Source organism: Cydia splendana, chromosome 21 (assembly GCF_910591565.1).
Source record: "Cydia splendana chromosome 21, ilCydSple1.2, whole genome shotgun sequence".
NCBI lineage: Eukaryota > Metazoa > Arthropoda > Insecta > Lepidoptera > Tortricidae > Cydia > Cydia splendana.
The window spans coordinates 3368496-3391569 of NC_085980.1; the positions used below are offsets into that span (position 1 = coordinate 3368496).

The following is a 23074-nucleotide window of genomic DNA, read 5'->3' on the forward strand; positions in this document are numbered from 1 at the left end:
TGAGACAAGTTATTTCCCAAAAAGCAGCTATTACTGCCTATTATGGATACATACAATCCATTCTCAGCTATGGACTGATAATATGGGGCAATTCAGTTGACATTTATGATATTTTTAAGGCACAGAAAAAATGCATTAGAGCAATTTGCGGGGTACCCTACCGGGAAAGCTGCAAACCACTATTTTACTCGCTAAAGATATTACCAGTAGCATGTATGTATATAAAAGAGATTTGTTTGTTTGTAAGACATAATCCACTACTGTTTAGATTGCAGTCAGAGATCTCACAACGGCCCACTAGATACAAATACAAACTTTTCTCTCCATTATATCGCTTAGATTGTTGTAAGAGAAATGTGTTTTACATGTGCATAGTAATATATAATAAGTTGCCGACTCGGTTTAAGGAAATGCCTTTGTCAAAATTTAAAAGAAAATTAACCGAATGGCTCCTGGAGAAATGTTTCTATAAAGTACATGAATTTTTAAATTGTAATGAAGTCTGACAATTATTATTTATTAATTTTGAATTTTGTTTAATAATCTTCTTTTTTGTATTTCTTTCTTATTGTTGACACGTCTTATTGAATGATGTATATTTTATTATTGCTTGTTAATGTTATGGTATACAGAGTATTTAAATTTATGGTATACAGAATTTTTAAATTGTAATGAAGTCTGACATTTATTATTTATTAATTTTGAATTTTGTGTAATAATCTTCTTTTTTGTATTTATTTCTTATTGTTGACACGTCTTATTGAATGATGTATATTTTATTATTGCTTGTTAATGTTATGGTATACAGAGTATTTGTAGTTAATGTATTCCATCACCTATTTATATATTTCTACGCCAGTGATGGCAGAATATGCTGTTCTATACCAAAACACAACGACACCAAAATTGTACATACCATATTCTATGAAATAAATTTATGATTATGATTATGATTATAGAAGTGCTTATAAACTTGACAGGCATTTAGTTACAATTGTCAATCTTTCATTTAATGACAATGATTTGGTGAAACAAGAGTCGTTTTTATAAGTCGACATGTTTGTCAATTTATCGGTAATTCTTGACATGAAATCGGAGCTGTGTCAGGCTTAGGTGACAATTGTAGTGTTTTCGTTGTTAGCAAACCCCGTTATTGGCAAACGTTGGCAAAACTTTGTACCCTAAATTCGCCTTTAGGATACAAATAAAAATCGCTTTAAATCGCTTTTAAATTCTTCTTAACAAGCATGAAATCATAATAACACTATAAATAGTAATTGTTGCCTACGAAGGCGTTTAGTACTTCAACATTTAGGATTTGGATTTTTGAATAAGTCTCAGTATAGTTTTGATTACGTTGGGGACCGCTAGCGAAATTAGGTATGTATAGGTAGGTATTGTTTTTTTTGAATAATTTACTTGGGCGAAGTTGGGCACTAACGGTAAAGTTAGGGTTTAGGTTAGAAAATGAATCTCCGCGAAAGCAACAGAGGTGATATATAAAGTAGGTACGAATAGATTTCTACTTTGACGTCACTGCACTTTGCATTTGCAGAAAAAATAACTTAATATAGTAACAAAAAAATAATGCTTTCACGCCTTGTCTACAAATAATGTAGGTATACGCTGCATTAGATGGGGTTGGGATCTCAATCAATATCATGTTAGTGATGACAACACGGCACATTGAAAGCAACTAACGATATCTTGTCAAGAATTGACAAATATATTGACTAGTAAAAATTACCCTTGTTTCACAAAATAATTGTCATCAAATTTAAGATGGACAATTGTACCAAAATACCTGTCATGTTTATATGAAATTCTATACAAAACAATTTACGAAATTGTCACCTGTCACCTATCACTTGTCAATTGTCACTCGACATGTGTCACTGACAAATGTCGGTGTGGTGAAACAGAGGTCTGTCATTTTTTGACAGACCTCTGTTTTACCTGTCGTACTTGGTGAAATAGGGGCCTGGTGTTATGTGAGCATTTCTTTTAGTTTTGCCATTTTTATATATTGTGATATTTTTTGCCACTTTTGTGATAATTCTAGTCAGGATCGCGAGCCCTTTTCATCCTTATAGGAGAAAAAAAGTGTCCTAAAATTTCCATACATTCCTTTTTGTTACCGCCATACAAAGTATATGGGGAAATGGCAACACAATAGGAAAAAAACTGGGACATTTTTTTATCCCATTAGGATCGAAAGAACTCGTGATTCTGAGTAGAAATAACACAAAAGTGGCAAAAACGGTCACAATATATAAAAATGGCAAATAATAAAAGAAACGCTCATGTAACCTTCCAATTCAGAGGGGAAAGTACTAAGTAGGTTAACTAGAGTTAGACCAAGAAAGTCTGTAACGATATTCATACAAGTTTGACGTTTAAAATAACACTTGCACTGCGTATGCTATCAAAATAGTTGCAGACTTTTCTTGGTCTAACTCTAGGCATTATTTGGGACTAGCCGCTTTCCTCGGGATTTTCTCCTCCACCGAAAAGCGTTTTCCTAAAATCTGTAGTGCCCGCGCCATTTCTTGGGATTAGGTCGCCAGACCCTGGGCTCCTTTAGGATACAAGCGTTTTCCAAGCGGACATTTTCCGTCTACCTACTTGTTTTTTTTCGTCCATTAAGAACACTATAGAATGGAGAATGTATTTCTTTACCACTTTGACTACCGAGAACCCGCCTGGTAGGCACTCGTAATGTTTGCTCAGATGCCGGACAACCCGCCCAGCGGGTTGTTTTGTACGCAGATATAGACGACCGGTTTTTGGGGTAGTGCGCCGTTTTTTGCCCGGTTGCGAAAGTTTTAATTCTCTATCTTCTTATGTAATGTTGTTGTGTATGTTGTATTGTTTTTCTTATGTAGGTAGGTACTTCATATTTTTGTAGTTATCTAAAAATGTGTGACGGGGAGGGGAAGAATTTATTAAAATCTTTGCTTTTCATATGTACTTACTTAATATTTTTGTAGATACCTACAAAAATGTAGGAGGCGGGCGGAGGGGTTATCTATAATATCTGTACTGCAGTCATCTTTTATCAAATGGATAACATGAAATAAGTAGTTTGTTTTTCACGTATTTAAGATTAACGAAAGTGTGATGACTGATGAACAGTAAAGCATCATTGTTAGATAATATTTTTCATTTTGCTCACACAAACTATCCATATTACCTAAATATCAAGGTTTAAAGTGCGGAAAATCAACTTCATCATCTTCCTCGCGTTATCCCGGCATTCTGCCACGGCTCATGGGAGCCTGGGGTCCGCTTGGCAACTAATCCCGAGAATTGGCGTAGGCACTAGTTTTTACGGAAGCGACTGCCATCTGACCTTCCCAGAGGGTAAACTAGGCCTTATTGGGATTGGTCCGGTTTCCTCACGATGTTTTCCTTCACCGAAAAGCGACTGGTAAATATCAAATGATATTTCGTACATAAGTTCCGAAACACTCATTGGTACGAGCCGGGGTTTGAACCCGCGACCTCCGTATTGAAAGTCGCACGCTCTTAACGCTAGGCCACCAGCGCTTCAAAAATCAACTTATTAAGAGAAAATCTGTAAATACAATTGTGTGAAATTCGGATAAGGAAAACCACCTTAAGCTTAGAATAAATTTATGTAAAAGTGGGAAAATTGTCTGTCTTGTGTGAAACTTGATACGATATAAGAGTGCTCTGCCATCTGAGCCACCAAAACCTCATCCATAGCCAGCAAATATTTCCACCATATGAGTCTGGGGGTTTTAAATTTATTCTAAGCATAATAGCATCGTTCGCAGACGTTTCTGCTTGTTAAAAATTAAATTAATAATGCCTTAGTTGTGATCAATAATATCAATATTGACATTTGATTACAGTTACCGCATACAGGTGTTTTTGTCTTTTTACACCATAAAAAGGCGTTATATGTATTAAGCAAAGAATATAATACTCACTAGGATTAAGGTAGGTATTAAGCATCACCGCTTCAGGCAGGATCGAATCCGTGACATCTCAGAACAGCGGTTCGCGATTGCTCTAAAAATAAATATGAACGGCTCTGGTAAGCTTCGGTATTAGCTCAGTTGCTTAACGACAGACATTCTGCCCGCAGATTTGTCTGCGTGGAATCTTGGGATATGAAATGATGATCAGTGATAAAAACTACCCTATGTCCTTTCAAGGGCCTGAAACAATCTCTATACAAAATTTCACCAATATTATGTTCAGTGGTTCAGCGTGATGAGCTAACAGACATAGTTATGACAGTGCAGTGCAGCTAGACAGCTGAAATTTTCACAGATGATGTAAGTATTTCTGTTGCCGCTATAACAACAAATACTAAAAACAGAATAAAATAAAGATTGAAGTGGGGCTCCCATACAACAAACGTGATTTTTGACCGAAGTTAAGCAACGTCGGGCGGGGTCAGTACTTGGATGGGTGACCGTTTTTATAGATAATGGTACGGAACCCTTCGTGTGCGAGTCCGACTCGCACTTGCCCGGTTTTTAATCGATCAGGTCTGGTTTCGAATCGATGAAGTTACTAGAGAAAGGCCTCAATTCTTGCTGTTGTAAGTTGTAATCTATAAAAGCGCTACGATTTTTCAATAAGTCTGCTGTCTGAAGCCACTGCACCTTAATACGTAGGTATTCTTTATTTATGCTGGTAGTCAACGATTGGGATGAGTATATAAGACGAATTGTTAGATTATCTCAATTTCAGTCGGCTGTTTGTAGCACAGTGATGAAGTTATCTATACTATTGAGGTAGGTGCACCCCGGTCTGACGGATATATATTAGCCATAGCTATGCCCCTACGTATGACTTTTTTCAATTTCTTGATTATTGTAAAAATTAGGAGCGGAAAACAGATGTCATACAATTTCTTAAATGCTCCTATCTTACTCTTATAATAATTAAAAATTCAAAAAAATATAATGTAGGGACTTAGCTGTGGTTGTTACACAACAATTTGTGTGAAAATATTTTCATTAATGTTAATATCCAGAGAGGAAAATGAGGACTACCTACGTTTGTATAAAAAGGCGATTTTCTCCATTTTTCGCTTAAGACAAAAGTAAGTTTTATTTTCGACCCGGTTGCTCACTGTTACTGTCTGTCCTTCGGGGCCCCCCTGAAGATGGGGTATCGAACGGGTATCAGCTTACCCGTAGGTATTATGAAGCGCTTAAAAACCGAAATGAAAGGGTTGTAGTTAGCAACGGCTTTGGTAAGCAAAGCCTTACCAAATACCCCTTCCAAAACCCTCGAAGGGGATACCGTACCGGGTGGGTTCATGATATAAACCGACGTAGAAACGTAATTCCTTGTAATTACATATTTGTATTCCCAGTGTAGTGGTGATCGCAGCCGCCAGCGCTGTTCCGCGGCAGCAGCGCCAGTTTCCCGATGACTTCATCTTCGGCACTGCCACCGCTTCGTACCAGATCGAGGGCGCTTGGGATGAAGATGGTAAGTCAAACAAACTCTAACATTTTTGGAGTTTCCTCCTTAAGAATCGATTCATAATATACAGGGTGGCAAAAAAATAAGTGCATTCCCGTTGCCAGGGAGGTTTTGGGATTTTGCTGAGCAACTTTTACTATGGGGCTAAGGGGTCATCCATTAATTACATCACACGTTTAGTGGGAGGGAGGGGGTCAAGAAAATGTGACATGTGACAAGGGGGAGGGGGAGTCACAAACTTTGTGACGTCACTTTAACTTCATCAGTAACCGAAAATGTATTTAGATTATTTTATTCGCTGTACAGTTAAATAACAAGTTTTTGGAACGATAATCGTTTTTATTCGTTTAATTTTCTTTCCTAATCAGTATTCGGTTATAAAATTACTAATATTTCTTTTGTCAAAAATATTTTTATAAAATATTAATGGTAACACTTAATTCGATTTGCCGATTTCGTTGAAAAAATATGACGTCACACCAGGGGGAGGGGTTTGCCAAATGTGACAAGGAGGAGGAGGGGTCCAAAAACCTAAAAATTCGTGTGACGTAATTAATGGATGACCCCTAACCCCGAAATAGCGAAAAAAAAATTTGGCTGTTTCATACATTTTGGCTGGTCCATTTTCTATGGGAGGGTAGCAGCAAACATAGTAAAAAAGAAAAAGTCAAATCTCACGAAATTTTAGTATGATCATGTATGATGTAGATTCAAGTCTCTGATTCTTTTTTTATAAGGGCACAACTCTCTCAGAAGTATACAACCCGGTTGCTTCCCTTTCAGGCAAAGGCGAAAATATTTGGGACTACAACACCCACCGCGACCCGACCATCATTGACGATCAAAGCAACGGCGACGTGGCCGCTGACTCCTACCACAACTACAAGAGGGATGTCGAAATTATGAGAGAACTCGGCTTGGACTGCTACCGTTTCTCACTGTCCTGGCCCAGAATCCTCCCTTCTGGCTTCCCCAACCACATCAACCAAGCTGGCGTCGACTTTTATAACAACTATATCGACGAAATGCTGAAATACAACATCCAACCCATAGTAACTCTGTACCATTGGGACTTACCCCAAAAACTTCAAGAGTTAGGCGGCTTTACCAACCCGTTATTCGAAGAATGGTTTGAAGATTACGCAAGAGTTGCATACAGCCTTTTCGGAGACAGAGTCAAGTTGTGGATCACTTTTAACGAGCCTATGCAAATTTGCTATCAAGGATATGGGTCCGTGACTAAGATACCTCAAGTGAATGCTACTGGGATAGGAGAATACCTGTGCGCTAAGCATTTAGTGATGGGTCATGCGAGGGCGTACCATGCCTATAATAATGATTTCAAGCCGTCCCAAGGCGGGCGATGCGGGTTAGCGATTAATTTGCAATGGTATATGCCTGATACGGATTCGGAAGAGGACGCACATGCAGTGGATTTGATGAACCAAGCTTATGTAAGAATATTGTTCAGTTTCACAAGAGATTACTTTTTGCTTTAGATCCATTTTGTTAGGGCTATGGTGCAAGCTCTAACAAAATGGGACTTGTCCTGGCTTAAGCTGTTAAGCCGTTAACCCAGTGTCAAATTGTACTGGTAACCATGGTAACTCCAGGTTTAACCGGTTAGCCTGGGTTAGTGGAAAGGTCCAAAGGACGCTTAGTGACGTGCCGACGGAAAGTCCCCAATTAATATGGCGAATTTTCCCATATCGAAAAACTTCTCATATTTTTTTTTGTACGGGGGACGAGATATTCAGTACTAAAATGGAATCTACCTTTATATCTAATTGTTTTTCAGAACATTTTGGAAATTTCCCATGAAGGCAAAATGATTTACTTACATATACATTATTTCTTTGTCATATAAAAGGATTTTCCTTATTTACAGTGGGCGCTTTACACCGATCCTATCTACTTACCCGAAGGCGGTTTCCCCAAAGAATTATCAGAGATAGTCGCCAAGAAAAGTGCTGAGCAAGGTTACCCTCGTTCCCGAATGTTGTCCTTCACAGAAGACGAAAGGGTTTACGTCCAAGGCACTTATGATTTCTTAGGACTGAACCAGTATTCAGGGAACATCGTTTCAGCGACGAAGTATAAAACGCCGCAAGCGGTGCCGTCGATATATGATGATATAGATGTTGGATGGACTGTTGATGAGACGTGGTTGAAGGGCCAGGGGGCTGTGTTTTATGTAAGTATCTAAGATTACCATCTTAAAGCACAAACTAGCCTTTCAAAATGAAGGAGCCAGGTGGCTCCTTTTCTATGACCCCAATAGAGGTCTATAGGGTCATACAAAGATTTTCAAACAAAAGTTAACAGAAAAGGAGTTCTTTTTATTTGCGTAAAGGTTCAAACGTAAAATTAAGCATCATAGCACTTAACTTTGACTACAACCACAAGAGAGACCTGAAGTCAACTCAACATTTGACTAAGATTCAAAGGAAACTTAATGTAGTTAAGGGGCTACCCGAGATTTTCATCGATTTTTGACAAGTTTTGAATCGTATCTCCTTTTTTTGCACTACAGATAGAATTATAGAACAAACGTTTATAGGTTTTTCAATCTTTTATCTCCGGTTTGTCCACCGGATTTTGAACGAAATGAATACTTATATTTTTTTATGAATTATTTAAACATTGTCTAAAAAACACTTTTTTCGTACCTATCTAGTTTGCAGTGAACGATCTTACATGTACGAAATCTACATAATATAATAGTTCTTATGAACTTATTTTCTAAACATTCTGCGATATCTAAAGTCTGAATACCCTTCCAGCTAGTCCCCAACAGTCTTTACAACTGCCTGACCCTCCTACGCCAGCGCTACAATGACCCCGACATCTACGTCACCGAAAGTGGCTGGTCCGGCGCTCCCGACGCTAGTCTCATAGATGAAGACCGGGTCACGTATTACGCTACCATCATGGAACAGATGCTGGATGCTATAGATGAGGGGGTCAAGCTGAAGGGTTATATGGCTTGGAGTTTGCTGGATAATTTTGAGTGGATGAGGGGATATACGTAAGTTTTTTTTCCAATTTAATTAATTTATCTTTCAACGAAGATGACCAAAACGGAGATGGCAGGACGGCCTTGACACTGTAAAGAGTGGCGGGAGTGTGCATTGGATAGAACCAAATGGCGGAAAAGAGGGGAGGCATTTGCCCAGCAGTGGGTCACTCCTATAGGTAGGCTAATATATAAAAAATCTTTCTCTCTCTCTGATCTTAGTGATAAGCTGTCTTGGCTGAAGCCTCAAATACTGTTTCAGAGCACATTTTTACTTCGAAAGATACAAAAGATATTAGATTCCGTAAAAGCTAACTAAACTACGACTTGGCAGCACTAAGGTATGAAATGCCACTATACTCGTTGCCAAGTCTAGTTCGTTAGATTCTATAATCTATACACTTTTTACAGTAGGTGCCGTGACCAGGATACAACACAATTATTATTTTAAATCTTGGTGGCAGAAAACAGTCTTGTAGAAATTGTAGAGGTGGAAAGCGACACCAGACACTTTAACAATTGGTAGCTAACGAGTTTTCAATTTGATTCCCATAACATTTGTTCTCATTCCACAAAGAATACACATGAATACAGATGTAGTGCATAATTTTCCGTCGTAATTTCACGGAAACTTACGAACGTGTCTTGCTATTTCAGTCAGTCTCGGTACAAAAAGTACTGACTGACATTGACTGAACTAGCATGACAATTACGAACGTTTCCGAGAAAATACGAATGAATCAATTATGCACTACATCTGTATTCATGTGTATTCTCTGTGAAATGGGAACAATGTTATGGAAATCAAATTGAAAACTCGTAAGATACCAATTGTTAAAGTGTCTGGTGTCGCTTTCCACCTCTACAGCTTCTACAAGATGACAAATTATGAACAAGCGGTATCATAAAAAAGCTATTTTCAATTTCATTTCCATAATATAATGTTCCCATTCCACAGAGAATACACATGAATATTTCCATGTAACACAATATTTCTGTCCACAGTGAGCGTTTCGGCCTGTACGCCGTAGACTTCTCTTCCCCCGAACGGACGCGCACTCCCCGGCTGTCTGCTTTCTTCTACAAAGAGGTGTTACGCACACGTACTGCTGTCGCAGTCGACTACCGCCCTGAAGAATTTACTATGAAGATCGATGAGGGACATTGATAGAGAATTAATAGATAAGGTGGTGGTACTGGTGCTCGACGCGGTCCCAGTACATGTCATCTTGAAACTTAAGTCATTGTCAATAGAGGTGACAGCAGAGTGTCATCTATTGGGCATTAGCATGTCGAGTACTAGTACCACCACCTTAATGGATGTTTTAACATGTTAAAACAGGTCACTCGGGTTTTTTAAGTCAGAGCAGAGAATTAGTAAGAGTCGACGAGAGAATTTTCGACTTAAAATTGTGATTAGCCGGGTCCACACAGTGGCCAGTGTAGACGTGCCTCGGCCGAGTCAGCGAGGCACGTCTAGGCTGTATGGCCGTTTTGTGCGAGGAAATTGCATCGCGCGGATGCTCGCTCTGTGCGGACCCGGCTAGTGACCCGTTTTAAGAAGTATTATAAAATATGTCTGAGTATCACGGAAGTTTTGTTATTAAAGGGATAATACATTATAATAGACTTTGAGATTTTATTTTATCCTCATTCCGTCTCATTTCTAAGTTAATAATTTTTAATAGAAAAAAAAAACCGATTTCTCAAAACAGTTTGAAACAACATTTAGGTACATCATTATTTACAACCATATAGTGCATCTCATAACAATTAGACACCTAGAGTTGGACCAAGAGAAGTCTGCAACGATTTTGATAGCGCAAGTGTTATTTTAAACGTCAAACTTCTATGAAATTATGAGATAGGTATGACATATAAATGACACTTGCACTGTGTGTGCTAATATCAAAATCGTTGCAGACTTCTCTTGGTCTAACTCTAACTATAATAAAATTTACCTCAAGACTTTTAAAACTCTTTTCCATTCGGGTCTTTATGAGTAGTTCCATTTCACCAAATAGCACTATTTGAATGCAAACGCTTAATTTTTAGATAAAATCGAAAAAACGCTATAAAATTTGATTATTTCCTTCGGTTCCTCATAGATCCCATCACCAGAACTCGAGTTTATAAAAAATATGACTTTAAAACCTACTACGGACCATGGCGTCAGACACAAATAAAATAACTGTCCACCTATGTTGATCACTACATTTTTGCAAATACATATATCATTAACTTTAATTTACTATAGGAAGCATCACATGATCACCGATCACTCGTCAAAGAAAACGAAGTGTCGAAAGCTTCGGCCCGGACCCGGCCCGTTCTAGACTGAGTCATCTTTTATTTTTGGCGTGCCATGTACTTGGCTAAGAAATGGCAAGTCTAGGGAGACACGTGCACTCTTTCTTGCTTGATTTATCATCCCTGCCTGTGAAGCCGATGGTCCTGGGTTCGAAACCCGGTAAGGGCATTTATTTGTGTGATGAACACTAATATTTGTTCCTGAGTCATGGGTGTTTTCTATGTATATAAGTATGTATTTATCTATATACGTATGTATATCGTCACCTGGCAGCCAAAGTACAAGCTTTGCTTAGTTTGCATGGGGCTAAGTAGGTTGATCTGTGTAAGATGTCCCCTGATATTTATAGCCGGTCAAACAAGTTTGTCAGCAGCAAGAGGCGCGAAATTCAAATTTTCTATGGGACTATTACCCTTATTCGCGCCCATATTTTTAAATTTGCCGCTTTTTTCTACTGACGGAAATGACTTGACAGACTATATTTATTTATTTATCTAGAGTACCTATCTACGAGTAGACTTATCTATTACATTGAAAATGATTTCTATCTGCCCTCTCACAATATTATCTTTTATCTCCGTGTTACCATAATCCGCCGTTACATAATAGCACGTACCTAACCTACACAAAACAAAATACTTACATAAGTTTATCTAAACATGTCAAAGATAAGGTTGATATAATCTCGCGTCCTAATTATTATGGATGGCTTTATCCACATGATAAAATAACTGTCACTTTTTAACACCGCGGGATAGAGAGTGACGGACACCGTTTTATCACGCTGTCACTTAGATAAGAACGTCCATCATACCCGTACTGGAAATATAATACATAGATATATGTGATAAATAACATCTTTTTATCTTTACTGATACTTTGTTTTAGCCCCCGGTGCATTAATATATGTAATTTAGTGTATTGTACTGTACTGTAAGAGTGAATTGCAAAAATAATGTACATAGTTAAAAGCACCTGTAATTTGTCTAAAGTTAATTGATTCCATTGTGTTACGACAGTTAAGCCATTTCTATTTAAATTCAAGTGTGTTAGCGTATGCTATAGACTTAGACATACCTAATGTGTACGAATTAAGTGCGATAAATACAATACAATTTACATACATAGTTAATTTTCGTAACACAAATGAATCAATTAAGACACACACAACTCACACACACACAGCTTCTTAACTGCGCTTAGTTACGTACAGATTTTTTGCAATTCACTCGTAATTTATTTTTTATTTTATTTTATTTATTCAAACAAAATGTATACAGTCTGACAGTATAAACCAAATCACTGTACAATTTAGAGTTAACTTATACGCTACGGTACACAACACTTTACAAAAACAGTTTTATAAAATGTAACATAATGTAATGTAACATAGCCTGTAAGTTAATACTAAGAACTATGGACTGTAATTGTCTGAAAATTTTTTTAGGCACATCACATCTCACACGATCTGAATATTTCCAAAAATTCAGTACCTACCTACATACAAGTTATACAACACAATCGCCTCTTCTGTGTAACAATTGAGTGTAAATTTAATTCGATAGCGTGACGCGACGCGATTCGTTTTGTATGGGATGACGTGACGTACGCGGTACACGTTAAGTGTCATTTTGTATGGGATTTTGAGTTTCCAAAACATCCCGCTTGGCGCGCTGTTCAAAATCCCATACAAAAATAGACAACGCAAACGCGAACGTTCGTCACCCTATCGAAATCTTTTGTTTTGTTCTTTAACACTCGTGCCTTGAAAGCGCCCAAGCGACGCCCAAGATTCCACTTTTCGAACCGCTAACGAATCTCGTGGTTCAATTTTGGAATCTTTCGTTTGCTCGGGTATTTAGCACGATCGGTTAAACAACAACTTTGCCCCCTTGTAAAGGAGATGTTCGTGTTTGTACAAACAAGATAAATTCTGTAATAAATTACATAGGTGGGTATAATATGTTAATAAACCAGTTTAATTTTAAATATTAATCTTTAGATATTATACTTCCTCAAATTAGTTAAGTATACATAAATTATGCGTAAGTACTTGTATGTCTGTCTTATGACACCTCTTCACGCTTAAACCGAGGAACCGATTTAGATAGTGTAAGCTATACGCATAAAAAATCGCAAATCGATGTACCTACAGTTTACCCGTTTGGTACACGCATACTAGAGGTCAAAACAAATTCTTTGACCCACAGTTCCCAAAAAAAAATCTTCGTATCTGCAGTACAGTTCCATAAGTCCTCTAAGGAAAAAATTACTCAGCACTCCCCTCCTAAGGGATTTTTTTCTAAGAACAGCGGGCAAAAATTTTGTTTTGACCTCTAGTATGCGTGTGCCAAACGGCTAAATTGTACATCGATTCGCGGTTTTTCTTTAAAATTGGGCTCGTACGGCTTCCACTACGATGGGTATGGACAGACGGAGAGTTGAGTGGAGTCGAGGCCCGGGAAAGGACATCTCATTCCATTTTATTCTAAAAATATAGATAAACTAAAATTTATTCAATAATGAAATGTAAGTAGGTACAGAAATTTACAAACTTATAACTAGGTAAATATAAAAATTAAGGGTATTATATGCTATTAGGCCATAGGCACCCGGCTAAATGTACCTAGCACGCTGCTGGCGTTTCCTCTTTGCACGAGAAAATATAGATGGTTTTAAGTTATTTATACCTACTCAGAATTACGAAATTGTTTAAATAAAAACGTTCTAACGGTGTAATTTATTACACCGGTACCATAAATAATTTACTTTCGTATTATTTTTGTATTTTCTTTCATCTTAGTTAAGGCTGGTTAAGGTATACTTTGCGTGCGAGAATAACCTGACACAACATACACAACAACAAGACAACATATAAGATAAGTAGATAATAGATCAGTGGTTCCTAACCTGGGGGTAATTACCCTCGTGGGGGTAAAACTGGTATTATACGGGGGTAATAATCTAACCTAATATAACAATACAACAAACGTACACGTTTTATTTTTTATTACCATTGAGAGGAGGGGTAAGATCAGGTTCCCTAGTTAGTCATAGGGGTGACCGGACTGAAAAGGTTAAGAACCACTGTAATAGATACTATCCACTCGATCTAGTATGGGCAGCCACTCAATATATAAGAATAGGTGGCACTTTATCTAAACGTTGTTTGCTGACGGCAGCCATGCAGCTACTCGTCCTTTTAAGGTAAAAATAATAATACTTATAACAATATTAATAGGTCTCTGTGCCTATAAATAGTACATTGTGCATCGTGGGGAATATTGGTCACAGTGGAATATTGTATGAGAATCTATTATATTGTCGACAGCCGTAGGTTGGAGAATTAAAGACTCGAGTAATTCTTACCCCCGGAATTACCTACACATGTTTTTCATCACAGTTGCGAAGAAAAAACTAAATTAGCGAAATCATTCTTAAATACGATGACATTTCAAACATCGAAGGCCCATCGACATTCAGCCACAATTAAAATTGTGTAAAAATATTTTAAAAGGCTATTAAATTAATCAAATTAAATATTTTTAAGAATAAACGTAAATATTGAATAATAAACGTCGGTATTTTAAAAGTAAAACTCCTTTATACCTTTACTTTAATAGTATTTTATACAATCGTGATATAATGGAGAGCTTTTCAGTCGAGTACCGTGTTTAGTTAGACAACGAAGCTTGCTGAGTTGTCTAAGTAAGGTACGAGATTGAAAAGCTTGATTATATCACTATTGTATACAATACTTTTTCTACGCGTCAACAATAATAATACTTTAAACTAGTACTTTAGTACTTACAAAACAAAAGTATACACCTAAGATTCGCGAACAGCTGCGATTCCTTCATTCTGGTACGTGACCCGGCCGGCCCGCGCCCCACGGCGGGTTGGTCACCAACACCTTCTCGTAACTCATGAGGCCCTGGTACTTGCTTCGCGCTAAATTCAACTTTTAGACAGTTGTTTTCTCGATTTTGGCCACCGTAGCCTATGGAGACTAACAAGCAACGCTAAGTGGTTTTCGTAGTCTATGGATGTTGCTATATTAAGGGTGTCACATGCGCGTTTCTGACTTATGAAGCAATTTTTTCTACTATACAACCTAAAATAAATAATTCATTTGAGCTATTTGAGTTTTTGTTTCGTTCTCTTGATCGCGGCGAGCTGTGTTTGGGCAATTTCATTATAGTTGACTAAACTGTATCGAAATGAATATTATAGTTGAGTTGGGACATTAAAAATACCCAATTGCAGTTTGGTATAAGAAATCTTAATTGAAGAATTACAGTCGACTAGTAGAAAAACAAAGTATTTTGATTATTTAAGGGGTTGTGCACAAATCACGCGAGGTGTTTTCGGCTACTTTTTGACCCCCTCCCCCTTGGTGATATTTGGTGAGGTTTTTGGCTACCCCCCTCCCCCACACAACCTCACGTGTATTTTTTTGAAATTTTTTCATTCGACCTAATTTTAAGATAAATAGTATTGTATATAGAAAATCTAGTTTATTGTTCTATTTTCATTAAATAGACTCGCTATTTTGAAGTGCAGAGTGAAGATTTATTTATTTATTTATTCATTCATTCATTCATTCGTTCATTCATTCATTCATTCATTCATTCATTCATTCATTCATTCATTCATTCATTCATTCATTCATTCATTTATTTATTTATCTACTCATGTGGTAGGTTTTTTTTCTTAGTTTCGTCCACTGTAGAAAAATACACGTGAGGTGTCTGAGGTTATACCCCCCCTCCCCTAACGTGATCATCTATCGTGATTTTTTCGTTATCCCCCCTCTCTATCGAACCTCGCGTGATTTGTGCATAAGCCCTAACCTAAATGGTTCGTATGAATTAGTGACATCATTTAAAAAAAAAGCTATAACTCCTAGGGAGTAATAGCTTTTTTTTACAATCCATAACTCCCGCGGGAACAATATAGGCCTTTGTCCTTCAGTTACGCCTGCATGAATTAAGTTATTTTTCGAGCTAGTACGATGGAATAAATATTTTCTCATGTTTTTGAACAGCGCGCCAAGCGGGACATACAAAATGACACTTATCGCAAACACGTACACGTCACGCCTTCGAATGAAATTTACACTAGGGGTACAAAGGCGCTACCGCAAAAATCGAAGTTCGCAAATTGCGGGCATTTTTGTCTGTCACTCTAATTACGCCTTCATTGGAGTAAAGCCCCCTCCACACTCGTGCGCGAATCGCGTTGCGAAGCCGCGAACGCGAGTGTGGCGTCGATTTTCGCAGACAGCGAAATCGACTCCACATTCGCGTTCGCGGCTTCGCTCGCGATTCACGGGCATAGTCTGGAGGGGGCTTAAGAGACAGATCCCCGCAATTTGCGAATTTCGTGTTTCGCGGTAGCGTCGCATTACCCATTTTTTTTTTGTTTTGAGAACGAAATTGTCCGTTTCCGAAATTGGAGCTTCCTTTAAAAGAAAGTTTCCATTTTGAATTTTCAGAATGTTGCTAACTTTTTTAAAACTTTCCCTAACTTGCACAGCTGTTATCGGTCTGTGAAACCATTGATTTGAAACATGTCGCGCTAACTTAGTAATAACACGTGAGTTACCTAAACCGTAAAATTAGTTTAATTTAGTATGATGCACGACATCAATTACAACCTTAGTAATAAAATTAACCTCTATTGGTAGTAACTTTGTCTCGGCACTATGTCTATAAGTAATTACTAATTATGCAGGTTAGAACTAGCAATGTACAAATTGCAGAACATTCCCAAAAAGCAGAAACGTTCTCGAGAATGTTCTCAGAACATTCTGCAACATGGAAATTTATTGTTCCGCCATCTTGGATTTTTTCCAAAAAAATTTTTTTGGCATAGGAATCTAGAGGCCTCTATCTCCCGCCATGCCAAATCTCAGCGCGCTCGGACCAACTTGAAAAAATAAAATAAAAAAGTCGGCCATTTAGATTTTTTTAATGCAGTTTGTTTTGTCTCGGGGCCCTCTATGACATTTGGTCGAGCACCCCCCACCTAGGTCTGACCGTTTGGCCGGGCCGTCATACATTTTTCTGACCGGAAGCGGTAGACCAAAAGTCGGAATTTTCTGGGGGTAAGGATACTACACCTAAACTATCGTGAATATTCATGGTATAAACTACGATAAATAAATAAATTCTCGTTCTCGAGAACACTCTCAGAAGTTACCGAGAAATTCTCACGTCGAAAGTTTCGCAACTTTAGAAAGTTCTCGTGCGTGCATTGCTAGTTACAACTAATTTCCTACGTCCTCTGCACTACAGATTCTTACACAGTTTTTAACGCGTACCGTAAATGGGGTGAGTAGGTGCAAAACTGACATTCAAACCTCGATAACATTTTATTTTTACATACTTATGCAAACTGAATGGTGTATATAATAAGTGTTCCGGACGTTTGTATTTTAGTTTTTATTTTATTTTGGGTAGGTCACCATTTCATAATTTTGACGATAAACAGGAAATCCCACCTCACCCCGTAGTCCCTCGTATTTGGGGTGAGTTGGGTTTTCATATACAAAGGTGATTTTGGAAGATTGTTGGATCGATTTTTTTTTATTATGAGTATTACTATAGCTCCATTTTAAATTGGAATACATTATTTTAGTAGCAGCACTAGCAGCTTAGTAGCCACATTTTAATCCCATCTCACCCCCCTTTCATCCCTTCTCTCCCCATTATAACCCAACTCTCCCCGCGACCCCTACTCACCCCATTTTACGGTAGGTATAGCAAGGTTACTGATAGGAAAGTTTCCAAATTTTCCTGTGTAAATTTCTTCAAAATTCCGAGGACCTTTTCAATTTATTTGAAATTTTGCGCCACTGCACGTTGTCAAAAATTCAAATCCCGCTCGGACCCTACAATTTTTACAGTAAAAAAATAAATTGTATTGCAGTTTAGCAGTGCTTGGCAGCAATGCCGCATCCGTCAAGCAGGAGAGGAGGTTTCCCGATGATTTCCTCTTTGGCACGGCCACCGCGTCCTACCAGATAGAGGGCGCTTGGAATGAAGATGGTAAGAATAAATAAAGTTTTGAGGGCAGTCACGGAAAGTAGAAATTTCGTTAAGGTCAATGTGGCTAATTCCGTCATAGGGACTATTCAAAGAGTATTTACATATTTAAGATTGATACATGATAACTGGTATATTACAAATACTAAGTAGGTACATATACTCGTAAGCTTAGAGGATATAACCAACGGAGACGCCATGTCTAAAATTTTCGGTACATAATAGTCTGCCGTTTTTTGCGGGGGAGGGGCACATCAAATGTATAGGTACGTCATGTCAGATAAACGTCAGTCCATAAATATGGTTGACATGTGGTTGACCATTGGCCGCCTTTTTTCGACAGAGGGGAAAGCCTGTTAATGGCGGCTCCATTGTTAATTACTCCGAGCTCGTAAGTTAAGATGTTTTTTTTTGTAAACCTTACCGACATGCCCCCAAACTGCCCGCTGGAGAGCGACGTATGCTTATTATAACGCTCTTATTATGTCTAAGAGAAAAGTTTCAAATAAGTAGAGTAAGGATGAAACCCCCCGGTGATCTAAAGTATAGACTCAAGTGGCCTATTTTATAAAGCTACAAGTTACAATTTACAAGCGGAAGTCTCTTTCTAACCCTATGTGTTAGAACGAGACTTCCGCTTGTAAATTGTAACTTGTAGCTTTATAAAATAGGCCAAAGGTATACAGGAGAGGCATTAGAATTTATTTATTATTAGAACTGAAAGCTGCGTCAATCGTATGCCTACACCCCTGAGTTTAATGCTAACGTTATCTTACTTACTGCGTTTTTTTAGGCAAAGGAGAAAGCATATGGGACCACATGACCCACAACAAGCCGCACGTGATCAAAGAACAGACCAACGGTGACATCGCAGACGATACGTACCATAACTACAAGCGGGACGTAGAGATGATGAGGGAATTGGGTCTAGATGCGTACAGATTCTCCCTGTCCTGGTCCAGAATCCTGCCCACCGGCTTCCCCAGCCAAGTAAACCAGGCCGGAGTTGATTTCTACAACAACTATATCGATGAAATGCTCAAGTATAACATCAAGCCCATGGTAACGCTGTACCATTGGGATTTGCCTCAGAAACTTCAAGAGTTGGGAGGATTTACAAATCCCCTCTTCATTGAATGGTTTGAGGATTACGCTAGAGTAGTATTTGCCGCATTTGGTGATCGAGTTAAACATTGGATAACGTTCAATGAGCCTAGAGAGATATGCTATGAAGGTTACGGATGGACAACGAAAGCCCCTCAGCTGAATGCTACTGGTATAGGGGAGTACTTGTGCGCTAAGCACTTGGTGGTGGCTCACGCGAAGGCGTACCATGCGTACAATAATGACTTCAAGCCCAGCCAGGGTGGGCAGTGTGGTATCACGATCAGCACTAACTATTTCGCTCCGATGACGGATTCTGAGGAGGATAAAGCGGCTGCTGAACTTTTGGCGCAATCACAGGTAAGTTTTTAGTCAAAATGAAGTAGAATAAGCAAAGTTAGTTTAGTAGGTAATTGATTTTCAAAAAGCACAAAACTTGACCTAATTCTGCCTACAATTTCTGAAAAGATTTTAATTTTACTGTAATCGACGTTTCTCTTATCTTATTCAAGGACTAAATATTGGCGAATCTGCTAGAATAAAAGTATAGTCTTGTTTGGAGAGGCATTTTTAATCAATAGGCTGCAGGTGCCTTTATAAAATGCCATAAACAAATTGCCGCTTCTATAAAAATGTGTCCTGATGGAAAATTCGAAACAAGAGTTTATTCCTAATCCTTTTCAGTGGGTTATATACGCCGAGCCCATTTTCTCCGAGCAAGGTGGCTTCCCCAAGGAGTTGACTGAGCGCGTCGCAGCAAAAAGCAAGGAACAGGGCTACCCCAGGTCTCGTCTTCCAGAGTTGACTGAGGAAGAGATAGCCCTCGTGAAAGGCGCTTCGGACTTCTATGGTGTTAATCACTACACATCCATTTTGGTGTCAGCTAGTGATTATAAAGAAGAACATCCTGTGCCGGGGCAGATGGATGACGCGGATGCAGGCATGTTTGTGCCGGACGAATGGCCCAAGTCAGCGTCTGTCTGGTTAAATGTAAGTCTGTACTTTATAAACTGTTAAGAAAAGGAACAGTACGTTCTTGTTCCGATTAAAAATGGATTGTTCTCTTGAGCACACGACCTACACCCAAAAGCTACAATCTGAAAAAAATGAGTAGAAATTAAAAGTGGCTATACTGGAGTGTCGTCCATTTCAAATCAATCTAGAAAAGAAAACGGGTCGACACTACAGTATTGCCACTTTCTAATATCTACTCTTATTTGTCAGACTACATAGAGACAGAACCTATTTTTAAGTTTATAAAACTTGAGGAAGAGTGAACTGTGTGTCTGCGATTATGCATCCAGCAATGATTTTATCTTATAACAAGAAAAGAAAGGGAGTGGATACCCCGAAAGCTCCCAACTTTGGGACACACAGGAGAGTCACGAACCTCATTGCAGTAGGTAAACTCCTCCTCAATATTCCTCCTTAATTCTTTCATGGTAGAAAGGCAATCTAATCAAGAACATTTTTCAACAGCAAGCTCCCCGCAGCTTATACAACGCCTTAACCGACGTACACAAGAGATACAGCAGCCCAGAGATCTACGTGACGGAGAACGGATGGTCATCACACGGCGGTCTGCAGGACGATGATCGTGTCCGGTACTACAGAGCCGCGCTGGCCGACCTGCTGGATGTGCTGGATGAGGGAGTCCAGCTAAAGGGATACATGGCCTGGAGTTTAATGGACAATTTTGAGTGGATGGAGGGATACACGTAAGTAATGTGCATGTGCACGTCGAGGAAAGTTTGGGTAAAAAATCTCAAAATATTCCGGAAAATATCACATGAAATAAAACAAGTTTTCATTTAGGAAGGAGGAAATTGTGCTTCCCACAGGAAGTTGTAAGTAATCTACGAGAACTTACAAAATGTGAAATTTTTCGCAATTTTGGAAACTTTCTGTCAAAACATAAAAAAATTAGAGAAAAGGGTTACATCTAGGTATTCTTCCACCGGAGAAATTTGGACACTTTGTGCTGTCTTGCTGTTATTATGAGGGACAGAGAACAGGACACATATATTTTTCTGTTTCTGCCCTTCTTGACAGAAAGAGTCCTGAAGAAGGACTGTTTGTAATAACCCCTAGAGCAGAGGGGCTACCGCGAAAACCGAAATTCGCAAATTGCGGGGATCTTTCTCTTTTACTCCAATGAAGGCGTAATTAGAAAGACAGAGAGAAATGCCCGCAATTTGCGAACTTCGATTTTCGCGGTTATAGCCCAGATATCAAGTGAGATGTGCGAGGAGCTTGCAACCCAGAAATCAAACTGGCGAGTTGTGACCAACACTGGCTTCGTAATATTTAATCAACCTGAGGGCCTACGCAAATTGCGGGCTTCTTTCTCTTTCACTCCAATTAAGGCTTAATTAGAATGACAGAGAATATAATGCCCGTAATTTGCGAACTTCGGTAGACATTGGCGATCTGTAAAACTTATAATTGTTTCCACAGAGAGCGTTTTGGTCTTTACGAGGTGGACTTCGAATCGGCCGAGAGGACGCGAACGGCGCGCAAATCCGCGCTGGTCTACAAGCACATCATCGCCAACAGAGTGATCGACCCTGACTACGAACCAGAAAATCTCAATATCAGCATAGATGAAGGACATTAATGACAACTTGACTACGTTGAAGGAATATTAAATTTATTTATAAGATTTATTTGTTTTAATTTTATTACCTATTTTACATACCTGTAAAATACTAGTGGCTACGCCAATTCTCGGGATTCGATGCCAAGCGGACCCCAGGCTCCTATGAGTGCCAAAATGCCGGGATAACGCGAGGAAGATGATGACCTACTTATGAACACTGCTGCCCACTGTGGGTTTGAGGCTACATGTAAATTTCAAGTACCTACACTTGTAAACACACACAACGTCCGTTTGTTCGTATATTTGCCTCTCTATCCTTCGTTCGTTTGTTCGTCCATTTGCCTTTCTTTCGTTTGCATAAGCAAGAGCGATTGGATAACAAAATTTCAATTTTCGCCAAAGGTCCTCAGAAATGCATTTTATACAGTAAAATAATATTATACTTTGGCAAGCCAACGTTTTCAACAAAATTTCAATTTTCGCCAAAGGTCCTCAAAAATGCATTTTATACAGTAAAATAATATACTCTGGCAAGCCAACGTTTTCAATAGAAAAGGGGGCAAAATTAAATATTTGTAAGGGGGATCAATATACTTTTCAAATTTGCCGCCCTTTTTTGCTGACATAATTGGTTTGCCAGAGTATACATTGTAGGTGATTGATATAGTTTGTGAAAGGACTGTCTCATTTCAATCATAGACAGAGAGAATCATACTATCTTTGTCTTACACTAGTATTAGCACCCAAAAGAAAAGGATGAGTATAGTTTCCCTGGTTCTTACTGACAGACAAATTGGTTTGACCAACTATAGAGTCTGGCTACTGAAATATTACACAAATGTTTGGCGGGAAATTCAAAAAATCTTGGGCTGGTCACACTTTGTGTAGTAGGAATTATAGTTTTGGTACTAGAAAATATTTTTGTTTTTCTGTGCACACGTAAGGTACCTAAGGATATAAGTTAAATACCTATACGTTGACGTGCACTCAAAGTCAGCTCACATAATTTCTACCACTATGTAAAGTACAGTCAACGATAAACACATATGTTAACACTTTCTCACCATATAGCTACCATTGTCACAAGGTGAAAAATGAAATGTAGTGTAAATAAGACCAAGCTCGATATTACCGTAATATTAATCCATCAGCAAAAAAAAATACAGTACTATGCCAAATATGCTAAATGCTAAGTATCAAAATATTTATAGAGCACCAACCTCCTAATTTGTTTACATTTGTTTAGGAGTTGTAAACATTGCAGTTTTTCGTTATACAACGCTACACGTCGACTTCGCACATTGTCGTAATTATTTACGAGCTTAAATAATAGTTTGCGAACCTCACTCAGTATAGACATTATTAATAATATTATTTAGAATAAACGTGGAATAAACCCCTTATAAACCGCAAACCATTTGAATGAATGACATAAATTGACAACTGACTTTTAGCTTTTTTTTTAAATCATAGACAATTAATTGGTGATACAACAACGAAATATCTGTTAACAATTTTTGGCT

General features: G+C 38.3%; 1 protein-coding gene across 1 annotated transcript; it reads left to right on the forward strand.

Moving 5' to 3' along the window:
* Nucleotides 1-4723: 4723 nt before the first annotated feature.
* LOC134801356 (lactase/phlorizin hydrolase-like) lies at nt 4724-21614 on the forward strand. Its single transcript, XM_063773896.1, has 12 exons — nt 4724-4772; nt 5360-5478; nt 6256-6926; nt 7361-7666; nt 8256-8500; nt 9494-9651; nt 13916-14006; nt 17733-17851; nt 18642-19312; nt 19637-19942; nt 20432-20670; nt 21410-21614. The coding sequence occupies exons 1-12, from the start codon at nt 4750-4752 to the stop codon at nt 21567-21569; spliced, it is 3108 nt and encodes a 1035-aa protein (XP_063629966.1). The 5' UTR covers nt 4724-4749; the 3' UTR covers nt 21570-21614.
* The last annotated feature ends 1460 nt before the right edge of the window (nt 21615-23074 follow it).

Bases quoted from the DNA above. Each gene is read 5' to 3' on its own strand.
- LOC134801356 (XM_063773896.1), top strand. From the start codon at position 4,750: ATGAAGTTATCTATACTATTGAG. The intron at 6,927-7,360 runs GTAAGAATATTG...CCTTATTTACAG, and splicing joins ATTTGATGAACCAAGCTTAT to TGGGCGCTTTACACCGATCC. The intron at 20,671-21,409 runs GTAAGTAATGTG...TTGTTTCCACAG, and splicing joins GAGTGGATGGAGGGATACAC to AGAGCGTTTTGGTCTTTACG.